Source organism: Anser cygnoides, chromosome 2 (assembly GCF_040182565.1).
Source record: "Anser cygnoides isolate HZ-2024a breed goose chromosome 2, Taihu_goose_T2T_genome, whole genome shotgun sequence".
Lineage (NCBI taxonomy): Eukaryota > Metazoa > Chordata > Aves > Anseriformes > Anatidae > Anser > Anser cygnoides.
This window is the reverse complement of record NC_089874.1, coordinates 9,195,108-9,219,545: the sequence shown is the minus strand read 5'-3', so window position 1 is coordinate 9,219,545 and position 24,438 is coordinate 9,195,108. Positions and strand designations below refer to the sequence as shown.

At 48.6% G+C, this 24,438-nt stretch overlaps 1 protein-coding gene across 1 annotated transcript; it reads left to right on the top strand.

Moving 5' to 3' along the window:
• The first annotated feature begins 421 nt into the window (after positions 1-421).
• Positions 422-9,995, top strand: SHH (sonic hedgehog signaling molecule). The gene is made up of 3 exons (XM_048062464.2): positions 422-995; positions 5,610-5,871; positions 9,221-9,995. Exons 1-3 carry the CDS (start codon positions 687-689, stop codon positions 9,925-9,927), a joined length of 1,278 nt encoding a protein of 425 aa, XP_047918421.1. The 5' UTR covers positions 422-686; the 3' UTR covers positions 9,928-9,995.
• Positions 9,996-24,438: the final 14,443 nt, after the last annotated feature.

The following is a 24,438-nucleotide window of genomic DNA, read 5'->3' as shown; positions in this document are numbered from 1 at the left end:
CTGGGCTTTATTAGTTCCCCAATACGTTTCTATTTGCACTGTTCCCCGATAATTCGGCATTTTATTTCCCTGCAACTGCCCTTAGAAACTTGCCTTGCACCGAGGCAGCTTGCTAATCTTATTTATTTATTTATTATTTTTTTTTTATTTCACAGAGGCATCTGTTCCCCTTGCTGACAAATGTACCATTCTGCCAAGAAAGTTTTTTTTTTTTTTTTAAGAAGAAAAAAAAAAAAAACAGCGTGTAATTGATGTTATCCCAAGAAAGCGCAATCTCCACCCCTTTCAGCTCCAAGCCCTTCAGGTAAAAGGAAAAAAAAAAAATCTTTCAAGAATTTGTTGCCTTTTTGAGGGTTAAAACATCAGAAGACAAGCTTGTCTCGCCTTGGCCAATCAGCTCTCGGCCCTGGCAGCTATAATATAGAACTAAAGGCAGACTCCTCTCACAAGCGTCTTGCTTTGCTACCATTAAAATCAGACCCTTTTTGTCTCTCGCTTGCTGTCTCCCGACCAAACTCCGATGTGTTCCGTTATCAGCGACCTAAAGCCTGCCATTCCAGCACCTGTCTTGCTAGGGATCGGTGGATAGTATACGATTCAGAAAGCAGACAAGGACATAGGAGGAGAGAGAGCTCTAGAGAGACAGCCAGGGATAGGCACAGAGAGCTTTGAAGTAATTGGATTCAATGGACGAAATGCTGCTGTTGACAAGAATTCTCTTGGTGGGCTTCATCTGCGCTCTTTTAGTCTCCTCTGGGCTGACTTGTGGACCAGGCAGGGGCATTGGAAAAAGGAGACACCCCAAAAAGCTGACCCCTTTAGCCTATAAGCAGTTTATTCCCAATGTGGCAGAGAAGACCCTAGGGGCCAGTGGAAGATATGAAGGGAAGATCACAAGAAACTCCGAGAGATTTAAAGAACTAACCCCAAATTACAACCCTGACATTATTTTTAAGGATGAAGAGAACACGGGAGCTGACAGACTGATGACTCAGGTAGAGCCACAGAGATACCTGTATTTGTGTTTGTTAACCTCTCTGAGCAATCCTAAAGGACGCATCTGTCTTAGTATGTTTGAAAGCCCCCCCTTTTCCTCTCCCCCTCCTCCCCCCGCCCCTCCAAACTCGGCTAGTTTCCCCCATTGAATGTAAACCCCATCTATCCAGGACAAGTTAGCAGGGGCTGGAGCTGGAGCTGGCTAGATATTTGGTGGGGGATCTGTGTGATACTTACAGTCATTACCGTGCCATGGCGTTCCCTGTAACTTGGTTTAGCGATTGCTGTTTGCATTTGTCCCCAAGGATGCACTTTGATCAAACGAATTGCATACAGCTCAGAGGACCCCAAGTGTATAGTGACCGCCAGGCCACTCACTCATTATTACAAGCGTAGTCCTCGGTTGGTGCGCCTGCTGACTTGATCTTTTTATTTGATTTCATTTCTTTTTTTTTTCTTTCATTTCATTTTATCCTTCTTCTTCTTCTTCTTTTTTTTTTTTTTTCCTCCTCGCGAGCATATTCTAAATTTAGTAGGCATGCAGTCGTGCACTCACAAAAGGCAGCTGAAGCCGGATCGACCATTCCTCTCCTGATTCCGTATTATATAGCTCGTATTGCAATACCATCATTTGCAATTGTGCCCATCAGAGCGTAAATATATTGATATTTCTTTAAGGATGCTCGCCGCCAATGCTCTGGTACTTCCATAGGGGAGGGACTTGCAACTTATCAGCATTGCATCACCTTCTGTTTTAAAAAATCTGATGGCACAAGGTTTACAACTGGGTAAATATTGGATCTCGGGTGGAATCATATTGCGGAACCATTTTATGCAAAAAGAGAGAGAGAAAGAGGGAGAGAGAACCTCTCAAAGAGTCACCTCATAATTATTATTCATGCTCACCAGAGAGCTCGGTGAAGTCAATTGCTCTGCCAATCCCGGAGTTTCTGAAACTACATGCAATCTAGGCACTGGAAATGGGTTTCCTCCAAATATAGGTCAACAGCGCTTTTTTAATATTAATACATTTAAGCCCCACCTTCAGCGCTGGAACAGGACTCGCCTGGAAGGACTAGGCGGGGAGTGGACGGCGAGGGGGTGTGCGTGTGTGTGTGTGTGCCGGGGCGGGGGGGCGTGGGGGGGAATTTCCCAAACTCTCCCCGCTCCTCGGGCCTGATTTTCCGCACGTTTGCCGGCTCTCCGGGGGGCGAGGGACCGGCGGCGTCGGGCACCATCTCGTGCCGACCACCTTAAATCGGCCGGTCCCCGGGAGCGCGGCGGCGCGCCTCGGCCACGGCGCCACCGCCCGCCCCGCCGCGCTGCGCTGCGCGGCTGCGGAGGAGCGCGGAGCCGGGTGCGCGGCGCTGGGAGCTGGGGCGGGGGGGGGGGGGGGAGAGCGGTGCTGAGGGCTCGGGGTGCGGTGCTGGGAGCTGGGAGCAAGGATCTCGGTGCTCTCCGCTCGGATCGCGGTGCTCGCTGCGCGCATCGCGGTGCGCGGAGCATCCCCGGCCCGGCGCTGCGCGCCCCCGCTGCGCGCTCCTCCGCCCCCCCCCCCCCCGTGCGAGCCGTGCGGGCGCATCTCCCGCATTTTCAGCTCCGCTGAACTCCTCTCGCCCATCGATCGCGCCGCCTCGGCTTTTCCCCCTTCCCTCCGCAGGGAGGCTCCGCGGGAGTCGGGCGCCCGCCGGGACACGGCGCATCCCTGCGCGGCCGCGGCGGTTCGTGTGCGGGGGGCGGCGGAGCCGGGTAGGGGGTGTAGGGCCGGGAAAGTGGGCTGTAGGGCCGGGAAGGTGGGCTGTAGGGCCGGGAAGGTGGGTTATAGGGCCGGGGAGGGGGGGGGGGTTGGCAGCAGAGCTGACCCCGGCCCCGCGGCTCTCCCCGGCTCCGCGGCTGGCCGCTTTCGGCTGCATTAGCTGGCAGCGGCTGAACTCCTGACCTTCTGTCAACTTCCCTCAGACGAACGAAACGAAAACAAATACTTTTTTTTTTTTTTTTTCCTTCAGTGCCCGTGCCTTAGACACAAAGGGGGAAGCGGGCTGGGGAGATGAGGCGGGGGGGGGGGGGGGGGGGAGAAGGGATGGGGGTACCCCGGAGGGGTCGGGGGCGCAGCCGGGCCCCGGCTCCCCGAGACGGTGCTGGCAGGGACTGGGGAGGGGTCTGGGGACAGCCCCCGAGGTGCCGTGTCCCTTTTCCCTCTCGTTAAACCCCAGCCCCGCACCGCCCGCTTGGCCAGCCCTTCAAGCATGGAGAGATCTTCCCCGAATAGTATCGTTAAACTTGGAGAATAGCTGCCGAATGCATTAGCCGCTGGTTAATATTAACTCCGGAGGGGGAAAGGAAAAAAAAAAAAAAAAAAGAAAAAAAAAAAACGCAAACAGAGCTCGGGAAGTCAGGTTCTCAACTTTGCAGGTGACAACAGCAGTTTGCTGAAGGCTCCCCCTTCCTCCCCCCCACCCCAGCCATTGGCTGGATCCGGCCAAGAGATAAGGAGGCCGGGGCAGTATGATAAAGCTGGAATTTGTATGAAATAAACTCGCAATCTCGCGTAATGCAGGCACACAACCGGTGCGTGATGTGAGGAATTTAGAGATCAACTTGGCATTTAGGAAGCCCACCAGGTTGTTTACACTGACAGGTACCTGTTAAGTGTTTCCTTCAAGCAATTCATTTGTGAAGAGATTAGGAGCTGGCAGGAGAGGGCTTGTTGAACAACTTTGCCTCCACACAAAGCGTTAGTGGAGGCAGCCCTGCTGAGCTTCACGGTGGCTGAACAGAATTGGGCTTGATTTGTGGCACACGACCCAATGAATTAATAAATAGTCTGGGCTTCACGGCTTTTGACTCCGACAATCCAGCTCAGGCGGTATGAAAGGGAGGAAAAGTCCTTTAGGAGCTCCTTTCTGCCTCTTTATCCCTCCCGGAGCCCGGTCCTTCGCCCCTAAATAACTCATCGGAGGAGCCCAGCCATCCTCCAGGTGTGCGAGGGAGGGGGTAAAAAAAAAAAAAATAGGGGGGTAAAAAACGAAAGTCCAACTCAACTTCCTCGTCCTGCTGGGCTTTGCTGCCGGGAATTGGGTTGAAAATCCCCAAACGCCCGGCTCTTTGCGTCAAGAGCCAGGCCGGAGAGTCCAAAGTGAAGCCGCGATTGCGCTCGGTATCTCGGCGGGAGACGCGTATTGCTGGCATGGCTTTTTTTTTTTTTTTTTTTTTATGGCCGTGATATATACACACGGCAACTTTCTTGTTGAGCAACCTTGTCACGTCCCTAAAAGCAGTGTCGCCGGAATAATGGCCGGGCCCGGCCTCCTTTGTGGTGCTCGGCGGGCCGGGGGGGCTGCGGGAGCCCGGGGGGAGCTGCTGGGGCCACGCCGGGGACACCCGTGGGTTGTTTTCCTCTCAAATAAAAAAGGGGAAGGAGTTGGGGGCAGTTGGCCACGCGTGATTTTTTTTTGCTGATGTTGTACCTGTAGCGGAGCGCTTTTCAGAGCTTTGGGTGCTGATTTCCCGTGTCTTGGGGCTGCCAGCCCCTTCCCCTGCAGAGAGCTGCCCTGGCCCCGCTCTTGGCCAAGACACGAATCCCCCTAACTTTTAGGGTCTCATTTAGAGCTCACCCCCTCCACCTCTGCATCACTTCCGTCCCTTTTCCCTCCTCATCTCCCCCCACCCCTCTGCACCCGCCATCCTCCCGGCCCCTCAGGACCCGCAGCGCACTGTGCAGCCCCAGGGGAGGCAGAGGCCTCAGGAGGGGAGAAGGAAAAACCCTGCGGTGCTTCCCCACGGGGCCCGAAACCTTTCCCTTCCACACAAAGGCTCTCGCAGCCCTCGTAGCATCCCCGCCTCGCCTAACTTCTCTGCTTGGCCCTCCCTTGCTTTCCATCTTCCCTCTAAGAGCTGTGGTCTTTCTGCCGTGGGTTTGTTCGTATTTCGAGGTGAGCTCGGATGTGTGTTGAAGAGGGGTGAAGGCTCCCAGCCCGTACTGCTTTGAGGGCTCTAATGAGCGATGGGCAAAGGGGGAGAAAGAAAAAAAAATAATAAAATATATATGTATATATACATATATATATATATAAAACACACCTCCCTCCAGCGCATAAAGGCAGTTAACATGTACTGAGACCGCTTTCAACACAGAATTAAGCCGAAAAAACCCGGGGAGACATTCCGGGGGGACTTTGAGATGGCGAGCGATTGCTCTCGGCAGAAACTTTGCTCTCGGGAAGGGGACAGGGCGCTCGGCGGCAGGGATCTGCTCCCTGCGGGTGGCTCTGAAGCCACGCACCCACGGCCCGGCGCCAGTGCCGGGGAGGGGGCGGCTCCATCCCGGCCCCCGCTCCTGGCTTTTCACCCCCTCTTCCTCCCGTGCCCCCAAGTCTCATCTTCCTTCCTCCTCTTCCTCACCTGCCTCCCTGGCAGCGGGGGAGGAGATGCTCAGCCCGCCCTGCGGTTCTTTTTGGGGGGGGCTACCGCCGATTTTGGCTAGGGAGGGAGGGCAGGATGCGACCTTGGGGGTGCAAAGAGTTGTTTTTTTTGGGGGGGGGAGCGGTGGGGGATCAGGGCTTGGCTGCAGCAGTGTCCCCGCAACCTTTCCCTGTGTGCCCGTGTCCCCGCAGCGCTGCAAGGACAAGCTGAACGCCCTGGCGATCTCGGTGATGAACCAGTGGCCCGGGGTGAAGCTGCGGGTGACCGAGGGCTGGGACGAGGACGGCCACCACTCCGAGGAGTCGCTGCACTACGAGGGGCGAGCCGTGGACATCACCACGTCGGATCGGGACCGCAGCAAGTACGGCATGCTGGCCCGCCTCGCCGTCGAGGCCGGCTTCGACTGGGTGTACTACGAGTCCAAGGCGCACATCCACTGCTCCGTCAAAGCAGGTAAGACGGGGGGGACACCCCCGGGCCCTTCTCTGTGCCTCCAGGTCCCCCGTATCCCCGTCCCCATCCGCCCTGCCCGCCCCGCACCTGCCTCCTCCCGCCTCCGAGCAGAGGGGGTACAAAAGAAAGGAAAAAAAAAAAAAAAGCTCAGCCAGCTGCAGCACTTTTTGACAGCGTTTTCTTTCGCCTGTTTGTTTGGCCAGCCTTCCCACGAGCAGCCACACACCCTTCTCCTCCCACCGTGGGATTTTGTGCTTTCCCCATCCAAAGAGCGTGCTCGGCACAAACAGCCGGTGGCCGTCTCCAGCCGCCCCGCTGGCTGCACGCCTTCCTCGCGATCGCTAATCTCGGAGCGAGAGCCGGCCAGGAAAATAAATACATAACGTGGTCCCCTGCCTTTGCCGGTAGCCGCTAGGAAATTCCCAGATGCAGATACAAACACATCTCGTTTTTTTTTTTTAACTCCCCTCCCCTGTGCTTACAACGCCACACGCTGTCTCAACCCGGGAACAGCTCGCAAGAAATCCCCAGCTCGCAGAGTTGCATTTTCTCCGCGCAGTTTGGCACCTTTTTATTTATTTATTTATTTATTTATTTTTATTTATTTGAGCGAACCGGTTGGCGAGTGCCAGCCGCCGTCACCACCTCCTGCAGCTGGAGCGCGTTGTAACAGCATCCTCCAGCCTGGCAGAGCGCTGCGAGTGTCAAGAAACACTTGGGCGCAAAAGAAAATAATGGGCTTTCTCTAAATATAGCCGTTTACTTCGAAACCTGCAGCCCCCATGTCAGGGATACCTGGCTGGCCTCACCATACCTGTCTGTAAGTGGGGTTCATCCCCTCGGTGCAGCCTGAAGCCGCCCAGACCAAAGCAGGACCTCTCCAGGCCCATAAGGACTTTGTCTCCACAGCCTGACACCGCTTTTGTTCATCTCCCCACTCCTTTCTAGCCCAAAGGGGTCTCCGCAAAGCCGTCAGGGTTGTTGTGGTATGAAACGTCCCTTTCAATAGCGAGGATGGGCTTTATAGCTCAAGGTGTCTGATTGTGGCGCACAAAAACCTTCTTGCAGGCGGCCACCCTAATCCACCTCCATGTATATTTCATAGGAGAGGAGCAACCCCGAGCTGCTCATTGAGATTCCGCACACGCGGACTTTGGGGTAACATTTAGTGCGTGTCAGGCAGGGTCGTGTGACTGTACCACGCGGGTTGCGAGGGAGCAGGCTTGAATTCCACCCGCTTGGTCTGGTTTCACACTGTGGAAACCTCGTTTCATGACAGAGCATCTTATGAGAAGATTAAACCCCCATAATGGCAGGCAGGAAGATTCTTTATCTAGATCTCTGTTTGCAAAAAGTATGATCCCAGAGACTGGAATGCAAAGAAGAGTTCCCCCAAGGCCTGAATTATTGTCACCAGGACAGAGGAGGGAGAGGCAGGGGTGGTAAAAGGGACATTGATAATGCACCACAGCAAGTATTTAGAGCAAGCTTCTACATTTAAAATTCAAATACACATCTTGAGTGCCTTGGAAAAGTGGCTCTGCTGTGCAAATAGTGCTTGGAAGGTCCTGGGTTTTTTGGAGAGTATGTGTGTGAATTGGCACATAGGGTTTCTGCACCTGAACAAATAGGGAGGGGGAGAAAGGGGGGGAAGAAGCTGGGAAAAAAAATGGAAGTGTCCTCTCTTCCAAGAGTGTCTGCATTTATTACATGAATCAGAATGACAATGCTGATCCTTTATTGGATTTTAATTAGAGAACCCAAACAAGCGCTGCTCAAAGAGGCAGATTTTCACACCTCTGCCAATTCACTGGCATGTTTGTAGAGCTGCTACACTACTAGATCTATTCATCAAGTCCCTGAATATGCAAACAAAGCTCAAGCCAGACCTTTGCTGCGGGCTTGTACGAAGGTGTAGTTTGCTAGTGGAGGACTCCACATAAAACACATAGCTTGTTTGTTGCCATGTCCTCCGTGAAGAGGCCTTGGAGATCTCGCTGCTTCATTTCTGAAGGAGAAGTGATAAAGTCGTTAGCAAATCAATAACATTCTAATTTTCGCCCTTCCTGTCCTTCCTGAGAAAGTCATTAGGAGACACTCCAAGTGTTTATTTAAATCATAATAGCTCCAGCACCAGCCACAGAAGCAAAATATAAAATCCGACTGCCTTTAGGAGATAAATTACCAGGACTCTGAATTGGCATAGTGAGTAACTGGGAGAAACCAAGTGAAGGCAAGGGAAGGATCAGGAATGTTGATGACTGTAGCAAAGGCACTTGCTGCAGTGACATACCATGGGCTACAGCCCAAAGTAGAAAAAATGAGACCCCGCCATCCCTAGGCTAAGTTTGGAAAATGGAAATGGTCCTTTCCAACCATACTGCGCAAGGCTAAACTTTCATAAGGGAATTAGCAGGAGACACTTTAAAACCTTGTTGCTATTTCTGTTTTGTTTAAACCTACAGTTATTTTTCCTGCTAGTGCTCAAAAGCAACACTGGTGGCTACAGCATTTAGTGTCAAACCTCTGAGTAGTTCCAGCAGCAAATGAGCACGTGAAGGAGGTGCTTGTGTTGGGCGTAGGCATGGGGATGCCCTGGAACCACCGTTCCAGGACAGAACCTTGCTTTTGGTGGGGTGGGAAGGTGAGGGAGAGGCTTTTGTTTGGGCAGAGGAGTGAACAGAAGTCCTCGGGACTGCAGGGCAGGTGTGTTACCAGGGATGGGGTGCGAACCCCAAAAGATGCTGTGCTGAGTGGGAAGGCAGAGAGAGCTGGGGCAGTGTTGGTATAACGGCAGAACGGTGAGGTGTGCCAGCCATAGGAGGAGGGCTCGGCAAATCTGGAGGGTCTCTCCCTGCTGTTTTCCATGGGAATAAAACACAAACCAGAAAAAGACACCCTCCTGCCCCGTGGTGTTCACTGCCTAGGAGATGGGCTCCTTTAGTATGAGCTCCCCGAGGGCACTGAGCACGGGGAACAGCCCCCCAGAGGAGGAGCGACCTCCTTCCAGCAGAGCCGCTCTGCTTTGCAGGCCCATGAGTTACCTGGCAGCAGCTGTCAGGCACAGGGCAAACAGCACCCACGTGAAAAGCTCCTCCTGGAAAAATATTTATTCCGGAACAGCTTTTTCAGCCAAGGTGTTTTGGCCAGTTTGCCCAAGGAGGCGAACGCGACTGACAGGCTCCAAAGGGAGGCCCACCCGGATGGCCATGGCATTGTGTTGGTGGAAGGGGACTTTTGGGGCTGGCTGAGGTTCTGGAGATGTTTGGGGTGGGTGGGACCTATGGGTGGGACCCACGGGTGGGATCTGTGCCCGCTCTAACCCTGCTGTGCCTCTCTTCTTGCACAGAAAACTCGGTGGCGGCCAAATCTGGGGGCTGCTTCCCCGGCTCGGCCACGGTGCACCTGGAACACGGCGGCACCAAGCTGGTGAAGGACCTGAGCCCTGGGGACCGCGTGCTGGCGGCCGACGCCGAGGGCCGGCTGCTCTACAGTGACTTCCTCACCTTCCTTGACCGCGAGGACGGCTCCCGCAAGCTCTTCTACGTCATCGAGACGCGGCAGCCCCGGGCCCGGCTGCTGCTGACGGCGGCCCACCTGCTCTTCGTGGCCCCCCAGCACAACCAGTCGCAGGTTTTGGGGCCCGCCGGAGGCCGTGCCCTCTACGCCAGCCGCGTGAGGCCTGGCCAGCGAGTCTACGTGCTGGGCGAGGGCGGGCGGCAGCTGCTACCGGCGGCCGTGCACCGCGTCACGCTGAGGGAGGAGGCGTCGGGGGCCTACGCCCCGCTCACTGCCCAGGGCACCATCCTCATCAACCGGGTGCTGGCCTCCTGCTACGCCGTCATCGAGGAGCATGGCTGGGCCCACTGGGCCTTCGCGCCTTTCCGCTTGCTCCAGGGGCTGCTGGCCGCCATCTGCCCCGGCGGGGACGCCCCCGTCACCGCCACCGCCACCACCGGCGTGCACTGGTACTCGCGGCTCCTCTACCGCATCGGCAGCTGGGTGCTGGATGGCGACGCGCTGCACCCGCTGGGCATGGTGGCGCCGGCCAGCTGAGAGCGGCCGGAGAGGGACAGAGACGGAGCGGGAGGAAGAGAGGGAGAAAATGGGGCTGGGGTGTTTTGGGGGAGGGCGGGAGGGGAAGGAGGAAAAAAAAAAAGGAAGAAGAAGAAAAAAAAAAAAAGAAATAACCCAAATGAAATGGAAAAGGAAAAAAAAAAAGGAGAAAAAATTGCATATTTTTAAAAAAGAGCACGGATTAAGACTTAAAAATAATAATAATAAAATAATAATAATTAAGTAGAACAGTCCAAAGTAGACTTTAAGGGAAACAAAGACCCCGGGAAGTTCTGTTCCGTTTAGTTTATAAATATATATATATTTTTATTTGTGTTTTTTGTTGTTGTTTTTGTTTTGTTCATTGTTTTGTTGTTGTTGTTGTTGTTTTTTTTCTTCCTCTCCTGGATATTTATTTCTTTGGTATGTTGAATAGATGTTTTAAATGATATGAACCGGACCTTCAAGAGCCTTAAATAGTTTCTTTGATAATTTATTATCATGTGAACTGTACTCACAGGGGAAAAAAATTATTTTGTGAGGCCGAGCAAAACCGCGCAGAGTCTATTTTTCTACATGTCACGTGTGTCCTGACTTTCAGAAAGCAAAATTCTGTACTTCCCCATCTCTCCATTACATTGCTCCTTCATTTCAGTGAGTCTAGAGTAACAAGCAAGCAAACAAAAAGAAAAAGAAAAAAAAAAAGAAAAAAAAAGAGAAAAACTTCATGGGGGTCCGTAAATTATATTTTTATACACAGAATTGTAAATTAGATTTTTTTGAGAGATCAATACTTAACTGAATCACATTTCATTTTTTGAAATAGTGTAAAATATGAGAATATATTATTTTAATTTAAATAGTTTCAAATGTAACGTCATTTCCTGTATTGTTTTCCATGTCTCTTAAATATTTTGCTTTGTAAAAAAAAACACCATTTGGCCACGTTCATGGAAGTCAAGACTGTTACACAAACTTTTTATTTGCAAAAACCGTAAGAAACTTTGTTATTTTTAACTTCAAGAAAAGTTTATTAGAAAATAATATTTTTTAAAAAGCGCACATGGCGGCAATTCTGTGACGATGGAGACGGTAGTTTGTACAGAGGGGAGAAAAGGATGTTTTGCATTAATAAATTGAGAAATAACTGCTGTAAATTTACTAAAATGTATTTTTGAATATTTTGTAATAGTTTTAATAGTTTTATAGAAATAAAATGTGCCATGCACAGTCTGGTTAGTATATAATAACTAAGAGTTCCTGGTGCATCCCATTTTTTTCTTTTTTTTTTATTTTTATATTTTTTTTATTTTTTGGCTTATTGGTTTAGGAAATATAATGCCTACAGGAGTGCCCATTATTTTATTTATATATGTTGCTTATAACTTTTAATTTTGGTACTTTGAATAAGGAAAGAGATCCATCACATCGGCTCATAACCTGGAACCTGTTGTACTAACAGTAGAACCTCACTCATTCGCACTAACAACTGGGCAGATTTTTCCCTTTTCCCTCACCAGCACCCAGTCTCCCCGTCCTTGCTCAGGCAACGTTTCCCCTCTTCCAATTTCAGCGCCGGGTCCTCATCCTCCTCCCGGTCTGATCTGGATGCTGCGGGCAACTCTTGATGGATTCCCAAGGGCGCTAAACCCTTTGAAGCAAACTAACCTGAAGGCAGGCAGCTGCATTCACATTGCAGCACCTCCATGGGTTTGATTAGCTTTAATTTGCATCCCCTGAAGACGCCTACCTGGGGAGCTGGCACTGGTTTTGGTGAATTAACTGGGATTCTTGTTGCTGATGCTGAAAGAAGGATCTGGCCACCGGATTTCAGTGGCCACCTTGCCTGAGTAAAGATGTAGGGCTTGGGGCCACCAGGAGAAGAGCAAAATACCCTTGGTCAAAAAAAAAAGGGAACAAAAATTGCTCATTTATACTGAGAGCCATGCCTTAGTTGTAATGCATCCCTGTCCACCCTCAGCCATGGATTAGTGAATGCATTGGAGACATATTTTAGGAGGAGGGCGAGGAGGCCACCCCCGTGCCCTCCCACTGGAGCACAGCTCCAAGCCCACCAGGAGCTCAGTTTGGGGGTGCTGATCAGTGAGGTTCTGCTGCACTGTGTGTGACCCTCTCTCCTCCATGGAGGCTTTTCATGATCCCTTGAAAAATTTTGCAAAACATTTTGTGTCTGTGTCTGAGACAAGACCATGCTGGAAGGGAGCTTTCCTTGAATGTCTTCTCACCATTTCTTCAGTTTCCATTACTCACTGGTTTAGGATGTTCACCCTTTGGGCAGCACTGTGCTCCAGAGATGTGGCCGTGTCCTCCACCGGGATGGAAGGCAGCTCCGTGGTGTCCAGATGTCCTCCTGGGATGATGCATGGAGGAGCAGTGTGCTCTTCTGTGATCAAAGCCTGGGAGTTTCTGGAGCAGTGATGGGAGGCGGTAGCCAAGCCTGGACACGCATACAGCCTCCAACAGATGGATGAAAAGAGGTGGTCTCTCTTGTTCCTGGCAGCCTACAGTTGAGGTCCATGTCCTCCCGTGGAGCTTCTGGAATGGTTCTTGGTGGTGGCCAAGGTAGCCAGATGTCGGTGAGCCTGCCGGTGACGCTCACAGTACAGCAGTGCCCATGTGGACTGCCGGGATGAGAGCAGAGCCGTGGCCTCGGGCAGGGGACAGAAGCTTTGCACTGGAATGGGGCAGCCAGCTCCTGCTGAAGGTCAGAGGAACCTCTACTCCAACCTTAGAAGGAACTGGATTTGTCCCTTGGGCAGGCATGCTTGCAAGCGAGAAGTGATTTGGGAGCCTGAAGACCCTCTGACCGCAGACTGAAGCTGCAATCAGCTACTCCATCTCAGTAAATGTCATCCTCTGCAGCACTCCAGCCATCCCTGGGGTCACCACCACAGTGGTGGCAGCGGTGTCACCTCTCAGTGGCATGGGGACTGTGCACTGCAGGTACCAGGGCTGGGACTCTGCCACTTCTGGGTCTTTAGGGGCTGCTGGTGCGTTGAGGGCTGCAAGCACGGATGTAAAAATACGGACATGGAACAAATGAGTCTCTGCTTTTTTAAGAGTTTGTCCCTCCTATGGCAGTGTCAGGGCTTCTCGGCTCTCTGAACCCTGTCTCTGAACAGTGGCTGCCATTTTGTAAGGTCTTTGCTCTCAGAAAATGACAACGTGGAAGCCTACCTCCTCCAGGGGTCGTGCAGTGGAAGCATTCAAGGATATCAGTGACAGAATGCAAGCCATTGGTGTGGGGGCTGCAGTCCAACCAAGATGAAAAAGACCTGCCAGAGCATACCCCACGCTTTGACAGAGTAGGGTACGTGCCCCAGTAGAGACCATATCAGATCCCACCACCTTTAATCTCCACCAAAAGGCAGAGCTTTACAGTGTAAGAGCAGCTCAGATGCCGCCGTATGCTAGAATCAACCCGTTGCGCCGAGTAAGAAAACGCAGCGCTGTGCTCCATCACACGTGTTTCTGGTGACTGTACACCTCCCTCTCACCATGTATTTATTACATCTCTTCCCAAAACCTTCGGCACATCACATCTGGATCACCTCTCCGTGGCACGCGGTAGAAGTGCTTTGTTAGATGGACCAATGCAACCTCTAGCTACAGCTCTCGTATGAAGGATGTACTGTCGTAACCTTGTGCAAAACGTCTAGGAGATGTCACCGTCCATTTTCAGGGTCCGAGTATGGCAATAGTTTGTATAAAATGTACACATAGTGGTGGCTACAGAATAGTTTATGACTAAATACATATCTATTACTGTTAAAAATAATGTATCAGAATGTACTTGAAGCTATTATCCTTGTGCTCTGTCGTCTGAATAATTAAAGAAATTACAGAGACTTCCTGAAAAGTCTGTTATGTGACATTCAGCTCTCCAGCTTTTCCCCTGGTGACACCGAGATGGGAGCTGGGGCATGGGGTGCCGGTCCCGTGGGGCTGCAGGGCTTGGCATGGGAGGAGCTTCCCCGACAGGAATTCTGCTTGGGCTGGTCTGTGTGATGGTCTGCTGTTTACCTGCCAAATACCCGGTGGGTGTGCAAAGACAGCTCATTTGTCAGGGTTTTGGGGGGAGAAAGGGAATCCCCCATTGCTAGCCCTGAGAGGCTGCGTGAGCTTCCCAGCCTTCCCTGTGAAACCAGCATGAGATATGACCTTAAAGAGACTGGGGCTATTTTATGTTTATTTTAATGTGGTCGGTCTTTCATACAGTGCCACACGCTCATATGCCGGGTAAACCAACTGAGGGGAAGCAGGGATGTGGCAGTAAAGGAGGATCATGGCAACACTGCAGTTAAAATCCAAGCCATGCACAGAAAGTGAGCCAGCTCCTGCATGGCCAGGTAGCTCTCTGTGTCATCACACACAAGAGCTTGCTTAGCTCTATCTATCTATCTATCTATCTATCTATCTATCTATGAAGACACACACACACACATATATATACATTATTACCCACATATTAAGAGCTCAGCATATCCTACTGGGCTATAAATACGTTTACATTGGCCCTCCTGAGCATTTCGCATCGAGCTTAAGTTGGACGGGCGATGTGAATCAGCTGAGTTTGGTGATAATTGGGCAGCAGCTTTGCAGCTCCAGTACGACATATATTTCAATTACAGGGGGAAGGAAATCAGAATGAGCATTTGGTTTTACTCATTACTGCGAGCCATCAGGGACCACTAGATTTCCTAAGCTTTTGAAATTCTCTCTTCAGCAGTTTCTGCTTTAAAACTAGTGCAAACTTCGCCATTAAAAAGAAGAAAAAAAAAAAAAAGGTCAATTTTCCATATACAGAACACTTCATAGCTTTCAATAGAGCTGTGTTAATGTGATCCTTGGCCTATGCAGGTTGAAATGGAAAAAAATAAATAAAAAAAGAAATCATTTTTTAAAAGTGCCTCTTTACAGAAGATGGGATTTTCTCATATTTTGGTGGGAGCAGGCACTGTTTGAGCCAAGAACATTTAATGTCATTTTTAATGCTTTGCCTTTGAGGTGTTTAGTCTTTCTTTGCATTTAAATAATTTTCAGTTTCAGGACTGATTGATGAAAAAAAGCGAGCAAATGCAGGAAATGTGGTTTTAATAATACTGTCCCGGTTGCAGAAGAATCAAACGTGGCATTCAGAACAGGTCTGGGAGCACAGGGAGCTGCGCTGTCACCTTAAAGCCCAGTGCAGGGCCCTGTGCAACTTTTTTGTTCCCTTTTTTTTTTTGCAAGCCAACTCTCTGGCCAGATATTGCTGCAAATCAGGAGTGAAACCACAAGGTCAAGAAATCTGTTTGGGGCAAAAAAAAAACATTTGTTTTGATGGACCGTGACCTAAATGTGAAATAAATATTAGATTTGCTCAGTTTGGTGTAAAGAAATGTCTGTTCATATTACCGAGGAGAAGAGGTGACAAGGGATGCTCCATGTGGCGTGACCGCGGAGGGTTCCCCGGCCGCCAAACTTGTGCCTGGCTTTCAGGGAAAATATCACTGCACTGTTCCAAGTCTGGAGTCTTTTGATGGCATTCGCTGCAAGGGAGCGGATGATAAATCTGCATGCAATTACAGCAACATCCTTTCGGTATCATCCACACACAGGCACTATGTCACAGACCTGTCACAGGGTTTCGCTGCGTGCAGGAAGCTTATTTTACAAGCAGGGTACAGCTCAAGCTTTGGCCAGTTCAGAGCATTAAAATATTTCATGAGTTTTTTTGGAACTGTTTAGGCTGGAAGGGGCCTCTGGTGGTCCCACGTCCAAAACCATCTTGTATGGGGCCAGCTTAGAGCAGGGTGCTGGGGGCCATCTCCTGGTGGATCTCCAAGGATGGAGAGCCACCACCCCTCTGGGTAGCAGATATTGTTCTTTATGATAACATTTTGCCTAAATACTGTGTACCATGTTCTATCTACCAAGAATCTCCCTTTATATTCTCTTCTGGGGGAAAGAAACCCAAGAGTTAAAACAATATCATGTCTAAGAAATGCCAGGTTTAAAATCTGGGACATTCAGAGGTCTGCTGAGCTGTACTGCTCCCACAGCCTGAACCTAGCAGAGAGAGCAGAAGCATTTGCTGGGGAGAGCACGGCTTGCCCAGCCAGCCTCCTCTCTGTAAGTCAGTCCTGCTTTCTACAGCAGTAAGCACTGCTTTTAATTATTAGGCTGTGATGAATGCAAATAAATATTAGTCTCGGGATTGCTAATGAACAGTTCTCTTGGAATAGTCACTGGTTTGGTGCAAGCTTTGTTAGCTCTGCCAAATGATGCCCTTTCTACTCTGTAAAGCTTCGAGAAACAGGAGCATAATAAATGTGCAGTATCAAACAAGTCTGTTCTGGCATAGTATTTGTATGAATAACTATTTTGTGCGAACACCCGTGGAAGCTACGGGGTTCACAGGCATCAGAAAGTCCAACTGACATTCAAATATTTGCAAATAATGAATCATGTGATCCCACAAATAACAACAAACCAGCCTGCTTGCTTTCATTGAGGAAAATGATTATGAATCACTGTGTACCGTGGGACCAATCCAACAACCACCAGCGTCAAAAGGAGTCTTTCCACAACTTCAAACAGGCAGGGAGCTGAGCTGTGTTTGCTCAGCTTTGCTCAGTGGATCCCTCGCTTTCATATCGCACAATTAAATTATAGAATTTATCAGGCAAGTCGGAATTTCCTAGAGCAGCCAAGAGTGGGCAAATGTCATCTCCTGACTGCATATGTGCAGCTCCCACTGATGTCAGTAGGGTTATGTATGGGCAAAATGAGGTCAGGCTGTGTTGTCCTACTTTATGTGCCCTGTGGTATTACACTCAATTAAGTTTGTCTCCCAGGACGCAGCTTCCCTCCCACTTAAGTCACCAGGAACTTTGTCACTACGCAGCAGCGCAGGAGAAGGCATGAAATACTGGTCTTTCATCCAGAGTGCAATGAGGTTTAACTTGTGGAGCTGCTCTTTGAAAAAGGGGGGTTACATTCTGTAGAAAAAAAAAAAAAAGATCCATGAAATCACAGCGTGGGGCATTTTCTAGAGAACGTAGCAGCATTGCAAGGTCCCCCACAGTTTTGCAGAGTGTGATGTCCTCAGCAAGACCTTCTTCCCAAGGCGTCTTCCCTGCCCAACAGCTGCCCAGAGTCCCTCGCAGAAAGAGCCTGAATATTGTGGTCAACACCTTTTAGGCAGTGCTGCAGAGTCAGCCACATCTTTTGTGTGGGTGACCACATGCTAGGCTACTTTGAGGATATTAACCACTGGTTATGAAGTGAAACTATAAATAGCCATAGGAATGCCAGCTGAAGGAGAAAGCAGGAAAAATCCCTTGGTGCAGAAAAACGTGTTGCCAAAATGATGCCGTGCTTTGAGGGCTGTGCTTAGTCCTTGCCTCCTTGGTGGGGTTCCTTCTGATTTTGATCAAGTGGGTTGTTCTCTCTGTGCCTTCAACAGAGATGTGCAGAAAAAACACCTCCAAGGATAATTTTCTATGGTCTGTATGATCAGAAACACAGTCATTCAGGTATCATATGGTGACTTTGTGTCATTCTGAGGGATGTCCATAGGTACTGTGAAACCCAAGAAGATTCACTTCTGCCATACACAGACACATACCTTTGTGTAGCAGCCTATTTGAAAGCCCTCTTATTTATATATTGGTTAGAAATTTGTGTTTGATTTTTAAATCTCTCACAACTGCTGTCTTTAAGTCCCTTCTAAATACTTTTGTAAAAAAAAAAAAAAAGGATAGCTGACTTGTTCAGAGATATTCAACTTTGCACGGCACATGTAATCACGAGGAGGCTGCAGAAGGCAGCAGTCAGCTCGGGGCTAAGACACAATTTTGGCTTCCAGTTGTGTCAGTGGGGTCAAAGGGAACAATTCAGCTCCCCCCAAAGCAGGTACCCTCTGGCTGGCAGGAAGGGTTTGGGTCGTCCGAATCTCCAAGGACTTCAAAGGGATCCACGACACCAAGAGCTCACCTGCAGTTATGTCAAAACACAGTTGTCCTAACTCGGAGCTGAACCTGCCCCAGCTGCTCTCCCTTTTCCACGAAGGCTGTCCTGTGGGGTGCTGGATTGCGTTTAGGGCCTCCTCGGCTCACCCAGTGCTCCTGGCACAGGGCACGCACTGGATTTTCCGTAGCTCCACGGGGTGGCCGGGCGTTGACGAAGCCACCCCTCCAGCTGCACCCACAGCCGGGGTAGGCCCAAACCCCAGCTTTCTCAGGGGCCAGCCCTGCGCTGTGGGATGGGCTCAGGACTTCAGAGCGGCCACAAACCTCAGCACCTCTCTTTCCAAGAGCGCGGCACGCTTGTTCAGCCTTGCCTGCGTTGGTATAAACACCGCGCACGTACTGTGTAGTTAATTAAAACTATTCCCACTCAGTTTTCCCCGGGGGGGGGGGGGGGGGGGAAGGAAGGGAGAGGAGATGGAACCACTTGGGAGAGGTGCTCGTCGCACCGCTTAATGCGATCTTCAGGGGGAGGCACGCAGCACCGCAGAGAATAAAGCTGCCGAGGCCTGAGAGAGCACCGTGGAGCACGAGGAGGCCTGTCTGTGGGAAGAAATGTCCCTCAGGCCCTGTGCTGCCCAAGGGAAGGGGTGGTGTGAGCTTGGGAGAGAAAACAGAGACCATCCTCTCTGCAAGGCTGGGTAGCACGCATGGAGGCCTACCCTGACACCACCTATCTTCATGCTCAGGACCTTCTGGGATCTTGGGAGGCTCCCGTCCTCCAAAAACTCAGCTTTTGGGCAACTTGTGTAAATGGCAGAAGAAGTCACAGGCTGCTGGGCATGTCCATGACATAACCGGCGCTCGGCCTGGGTGACTCACCCCCGTACCCGGAGCCTTCCCAGGCTTCAGACGGAGAACAAAGGCAGCCTGCAGCTCCCCGCGTGCCCGCAGAGCCGGGTTACTCACCCAGACACCAGGAAGTCGCTCGGGCTTTTGTTTTGTGGTGTGGATGTGCAGGGGCTCATTCGGGGAAAGCAGCCTCCCCGGTCAGTGTTTCCAGAGCTGTGAATTGCTTTTTCCAACGCTGAGCAACCTGGCACTGAGGCAGCAGTGCTGCCATGGGACAGACACAGCTGGTGCCACCCCACTGCTCCGTCAGGTCCCCCCCTGTCCTCCAGCAGATGCTGAACAAGATCAGGTGCAGGAGAAAAGGTGAAGCCTCGTGGGCAAAGCAAAACACGCATAAACCAACTGCACCTAGCAGTGGGCAGGGTGCTGCTGCAGGTGATGATGTCTTGGGCCCTGCTGGGGACCGAGTGAGCATGGGATTCAGGTACTTCCACTGCACACCCCAACAAGAGAGCTTGCAGGATAGGGCCCAAAGCAGCCCAGATGTCCAACATGAAATAAATGTCACATTTCATGCTGTAGGTTCATCCATTTCCAACAACGCAAGTTGTTGCTTCACAAAATTAAAAGAAGTCAAGCCTGGGCTCCCATTGGACTTGATCACAGCAATAATGTATCACAGGGAAATGTTCTGCATGATCAGGAGAAGTTTGGTGGTTTTGTTTTTTTTTTTTTCTTTCACAAAGGAAATAACTGCACTTCAGTTATCAACTGTGTCTGAGAAAGAAACACAGAAATACTATCACACCTTTGAGTGCAACAGAATAGGCAGCAAAATTAGAATATTTTCTTGCAGATTTATACATCAGAGCTATTCTTTTCCTATTTATAGGGATCCTGACAGGACAGAACTATTTACTGAGAGTTAAATAATGACATCTGTTGTGATGAATATCAAATCCAGTGGAAGCTGTTTCATATTAAAAAAGAAACTCGGGGCCAATTTTCCTCTTGATGAATATAGGCACAGCTTTATAAACTTCTTTAAAGTTTCACCCTTTACACCAGAATAAAACCCAGCCCAAGTAGCTTATATAAACAAGCACCATACACATGTGCAAAGAGAGTTCCCTTTTAAGCAATGTCTCGCTGAAAAACAGAAGAAAGCAGAAACCAAGCCCCAAACCTTTTTAGGATTCCCTCGTTTAGATGGAATCAAAGTGACCTCTAGTGATTCGCTGCTAACCGTGCAGCCGTGAAGCACCGAGCAGGAGTGGTGTGATGCTGTGGTGGCACTCCTCTGGTCTAAACACCATCAAGACCTGATTAAAGATAAATTACAGCAGTTAGTGGCTGTTACAATGACCATCACGAGTATTCAAGTATAAAGTGTTTTCCAAAACCCTACTGGTTCTTTTCATGCAACTCTCACACTGTTAAAAGAAGAAGATTGTTTTTATTAGGCCATTAAAAATAAGCAACACAATGAATTTATTAGTAACTTATCATCCATGTGTCTTCTGGCACTGCTGACGTGCTGTTCTTTGGGAATAGGCAGGATAGGAAGTGCGCTAGATTTGTGATTTAACTCGTTTGTTCCTACTTTTTGGAACAGTCACAGGCTGATGGCAAAATTATTACCAGTTGTTGTGCAGCGAGTGTGGGGTGCAAGGCTGGGCAACAGAAGGCAGATTTTTACCTTGGCAAGGTCATCCTTCTTCTCCCAAACAATGATTTTTTATTATTTTTATTCTTATTAAATAAAATCATAGAGAAAGGATGTTTCAGTTAATCAGCAGTGCGGGAACTATATCAGCCACATTGTGTTGGTTTACCGTGAAAATCAATAGAAAAGGGGGTAGAAATGGGATATCGCTGGGGTCACTCCCCGGTAAGAAATCTTCCAGGCACAATGCAGGGAACTCAGCCAGTAGTGAGACAATGTTAGAGTGCTCTAATATGCCCCAGGGATGTGTCAGGGCTGGAGTGGGCAGCAGATGCAATCGATTCCTTTGGCATGGGAGGTAGGGATGGGCACAAAGGAGATGCTGAGCTGTGCTGTGACTCAGAATGCAGATTTTTGATAAAATATATCTTTCACAGGTCGGATGCATCAATCTCAGCACCAGAAATGGGTAAAAACCAGGACACTATTTTTTCTAGGAAATATTGCCCGACTGCTTTAGTTTCATATGTGTTTGGAAGTTCATCTCCAGCCTCCATGTTATATTACCATCTACAGAATACATCGCTCTGCATCTGCAGGAAGATGCACAAGAACACTTCTTCCCCTGTTGGCAGCTCTCTGTGACGGTCATGCATGGAGCAAATCACATTTTGACTCCTTTCCAGGGCTGCTCTAGCACTCCCTGTAATTTTTGTGGAGGATCCGCCGCAGCCATCATAATGAAACTCGTTCCCTTGTTGTGGTCAGCACTACTTTCATCACGCATTTGCAATAACGCTCCTTCTTCTTCTTCCTTTTTTTTTTTTTTTTTTTTGGCCTGTATTTGTCAGCGCCTTCCTCTCCTACCAGCAAGTGTTAAAGACATTCCTAGAATAGGCTTCAGAAGGACTTCTCATGGAAATGAGGCATTTCACAAGGGGTGTCATTGGACCTGCCAATACCACGAGGGATGCTGGGGACCCTCCTGCCATTCTGGGGTGCCCACGGTGTAAAACTTTCCCTGTTTTGGATAAATGCTGCCTGGATAAATGGCCAGACCTAGACGTTAGGCTGCTGTTAATGGTCAACCTACAACATCATTTGCTCAGGAACATCTTCTGAGTAAAGCCTCCTCCATCTGGGGACAAGAAGCAACTTGAATGAGTAAAATTACGTGTGTGTTTGTCCAGGCCTTGGAAACTAGCCAGAGAGCAAGGATTTGTCATCAAATAATGAATCCAGCTAACAGAGAGACCCAGCCCAGGCTCTTCTCTGCCCCAGGAAACTCTCCTCGGAGCCACGGCTCAGGCGGCAAGTACCAGGTCTACTCACAGGTCTGTGTTAAATAAAATATGGCTTGACACATGTTTGCTTTTAAGGCTTACAGGTGGAAATATTATTATTGCTATTATTATTATTATTATTATTATTATTATTATTATTATTATTATTATTGTCAGGAGGAGCAAATCCAATAAAAACAGGTAAGAAGAAGCAAGGTGCTCATTGCAGGATGATCTGGTACTAACTCTGGATTGTCTAGATGTCTTTATTGGTGTTATAATCAAAACAACATCTTTCTGTATTTTGTTTCATTTCTTTCACAAAGAAAGACACTTGCACACTTTATTAAACTCATTCTACATTTTATTTTCATTGTGTATAAAATGATATCATTTTAATGAAAGGCAATAGCTAGAAAACCACATTTTGTCTCGAAACAGCCCCTTTCTGGTAAAGAACCATTTCCTTATTTTTAGAGCCAGAACTGTGCTAATCTGAAGTACTTGCACAGCCTTTGAGTCCCAAACCTGAAAGCTGTAAAAATATAATTTATTTTATACATGCTGCGGTTTTATTTTTCCAGCTAAGGAATGAGAATACAGAAGCTGGTTTCACTTTTGTGGTCTAATAGGTCAGTGCAGATTTACCATTTTAAACATGTGCAGCCATAAATACACAACAAAACAAATTGCTGCTGTTGCTGTGATCCAAACCCCAAATTAAAAACAAATACAAATTAGAAATCCCCTTTAGAAATCTCATCTGTCTCAAGCTGCTGAAATATCATCTTGATGACAGAACTTCTCAGATAACAATGGCATAATATTTGGACTTTCCAGAGCATTTTAACTAACTCTCTTTGTTGTTTGTTTTGAATATCCAAATACTTCCAGGCATTTTTAAATTTCTGACTCTGTGAACCATGTGATTGCATGAGAATTTCAGATTATAATGTTATTTTTTTTCCAAGTTAGCTTCCAGCTTTCAGCATTTGCAGAAATAATATTAAGAAGAACCTGAAATCTAGAAGACCAGGAGGCAAAAATAAAAAATCCTTGAGCTTAAAATGGTCCTGTATTTATTTCCTGGTAAAGTTTGCACAGTTGAAGTTGGCATCGGGAGACGAACAAGAAGTAGCACAGTGGAACATTTACATTCTGCGATGCTGGGAGCTACAGCGAAGTATGAAGCAGCCGCCTGGAAACCAGCCAGCCCAGTTTAGTCTATCTACGGGATGGTAGGTCACTCTGGTCCTCTTTTGAAGGAAGTAAAACCCGATGATATTTCACATTTTAAAACATATTCACAGTTTTCTGAAGGAAAGTTTTCCTAAGGAAAGTAGGCTTGACGACTTGTTCCTTAAAAAAGGTCCCACCAGATTTATTGGGAATGAAAACGACCGTGGAATACAGGAAAAGAAACAACTCAAAGAGCCTGGAGAAATGAGCAGAGAGCAATGTGCTCCCACTGACCTGCTGAAACGCTATGCAGAGCTTCATTTTCCCTGCTCTGAGAGGAGATTTTGAAACATGGGAGCAGGGAGGATGGGTGCCAGAGGAAGGGCTGGTAAAGGTCCTTGTCCCCAGCTCGCCAGGCAGGGGATTCCACGTGGATCAGGTCACAAACCGGTACCAGCACACAGCCCCCTGTCTCCAGTGGGGCCATGCAAGCTCCAAACAGATTTGGGGAGCCAAAACAAACAAACAAACAATAAATAAATAAATAAATTCTGCAAACAACCCCCTGTACTTTTTGGGATGATGATGTCCTCATGTATTGCCCAAACGCATCTTGAAGCCCTGTGGAGGTGTTGAAATTGTGGGTTATACCTTCCTGAGCTGTGTCTGTGTTTTAGCCAATTTTGTGATATCAATCGAGTGTTGAAAATATGTTTGTAGCCCTCTTTAGGCACTCCTGCAAAAGGCAAAACAAGACACTAAGGTCAGCTGCAGATTGCATTCCCAGAAACAAAATGGCAAGAACTGAGCATCAGAAGACCCAGTCTTTATGGAGTTTGTGAAAATCTAAAGGAAAGTTGTCACAGATCAGGTTTTGTGGCTTTGCTTTGCAGAGGAGAAAAAGCTAAAGGTTCTTGAAACATCCTGATAAAGGTGAAGCTGCGCAAGAATGATTTCACTTGCTCTGCAAGGAGGAGGGGTATGGCTTCAAAGTAACTGCGGCATGGCTTAAAAAGTGCCTTGCCATGGTTTTTAGTAGGATGCTGATTCTGAATGTGGGAGAACAAGAAAAACGGTTAATGATAATATGGGTGTGGGCTGAAAATGACTGCATCCACCATGGAAATGAAGTTTGTTCTGTAACGCAGTGAAAACATGAAGCATTTCTGTTCTCTATCCAAGAGCAGGAGGGAACGAGCAAGTGAGATGGCACGTCCAGGAAGGAGGAATTTAAACACGTCCATCAAATTGGCTGCATTGGCATCTGACTGGCCAACCGCAAAGGTAGAAGCTCTAATTTTCAATATGGAGAAAGGGACCTGAGCTATCACAGAGGTCTTGATCTCAGTATTGCACAAGAAAATAAAACAAGTTTTAGATAAAAGAATGATCAAAGATTAAGAGCCAAAGAGAAAATGAGATATATAGTACCCGATTGATTGGGTTGAGTTAATGCAGAATAGTTCTTTGATACTGTAAGCAATTTTATTTTATTTTTAGACAGAACAATTGATCTAAGAAGTATTTGCAATGATGTCTCATTAGTATATGCTACCTA

Coding starts and splice junctions, on each gene's coding strand:
- SHH (XM_048062464.2), top strand. CDS start 687: ATGGACGAAATGCTGCTGTTGACAAGAATTCTCTTGGTGGGCTTCATC. Junction 996..5,609: donor CTGACAGACTGATGACTCAG/GTAGAGCCACAG, acceptor GTGTCCCCGCAG/CGCTGCAAGGACAAGCTGAA. Junction 5,872..9,220: donor CCACTGCTCCGTCAAAGCAG/GTAAGACGGGGG, acceptor CTTCTTGCACAG/AAAACTCGGTGGCGGCCAAA.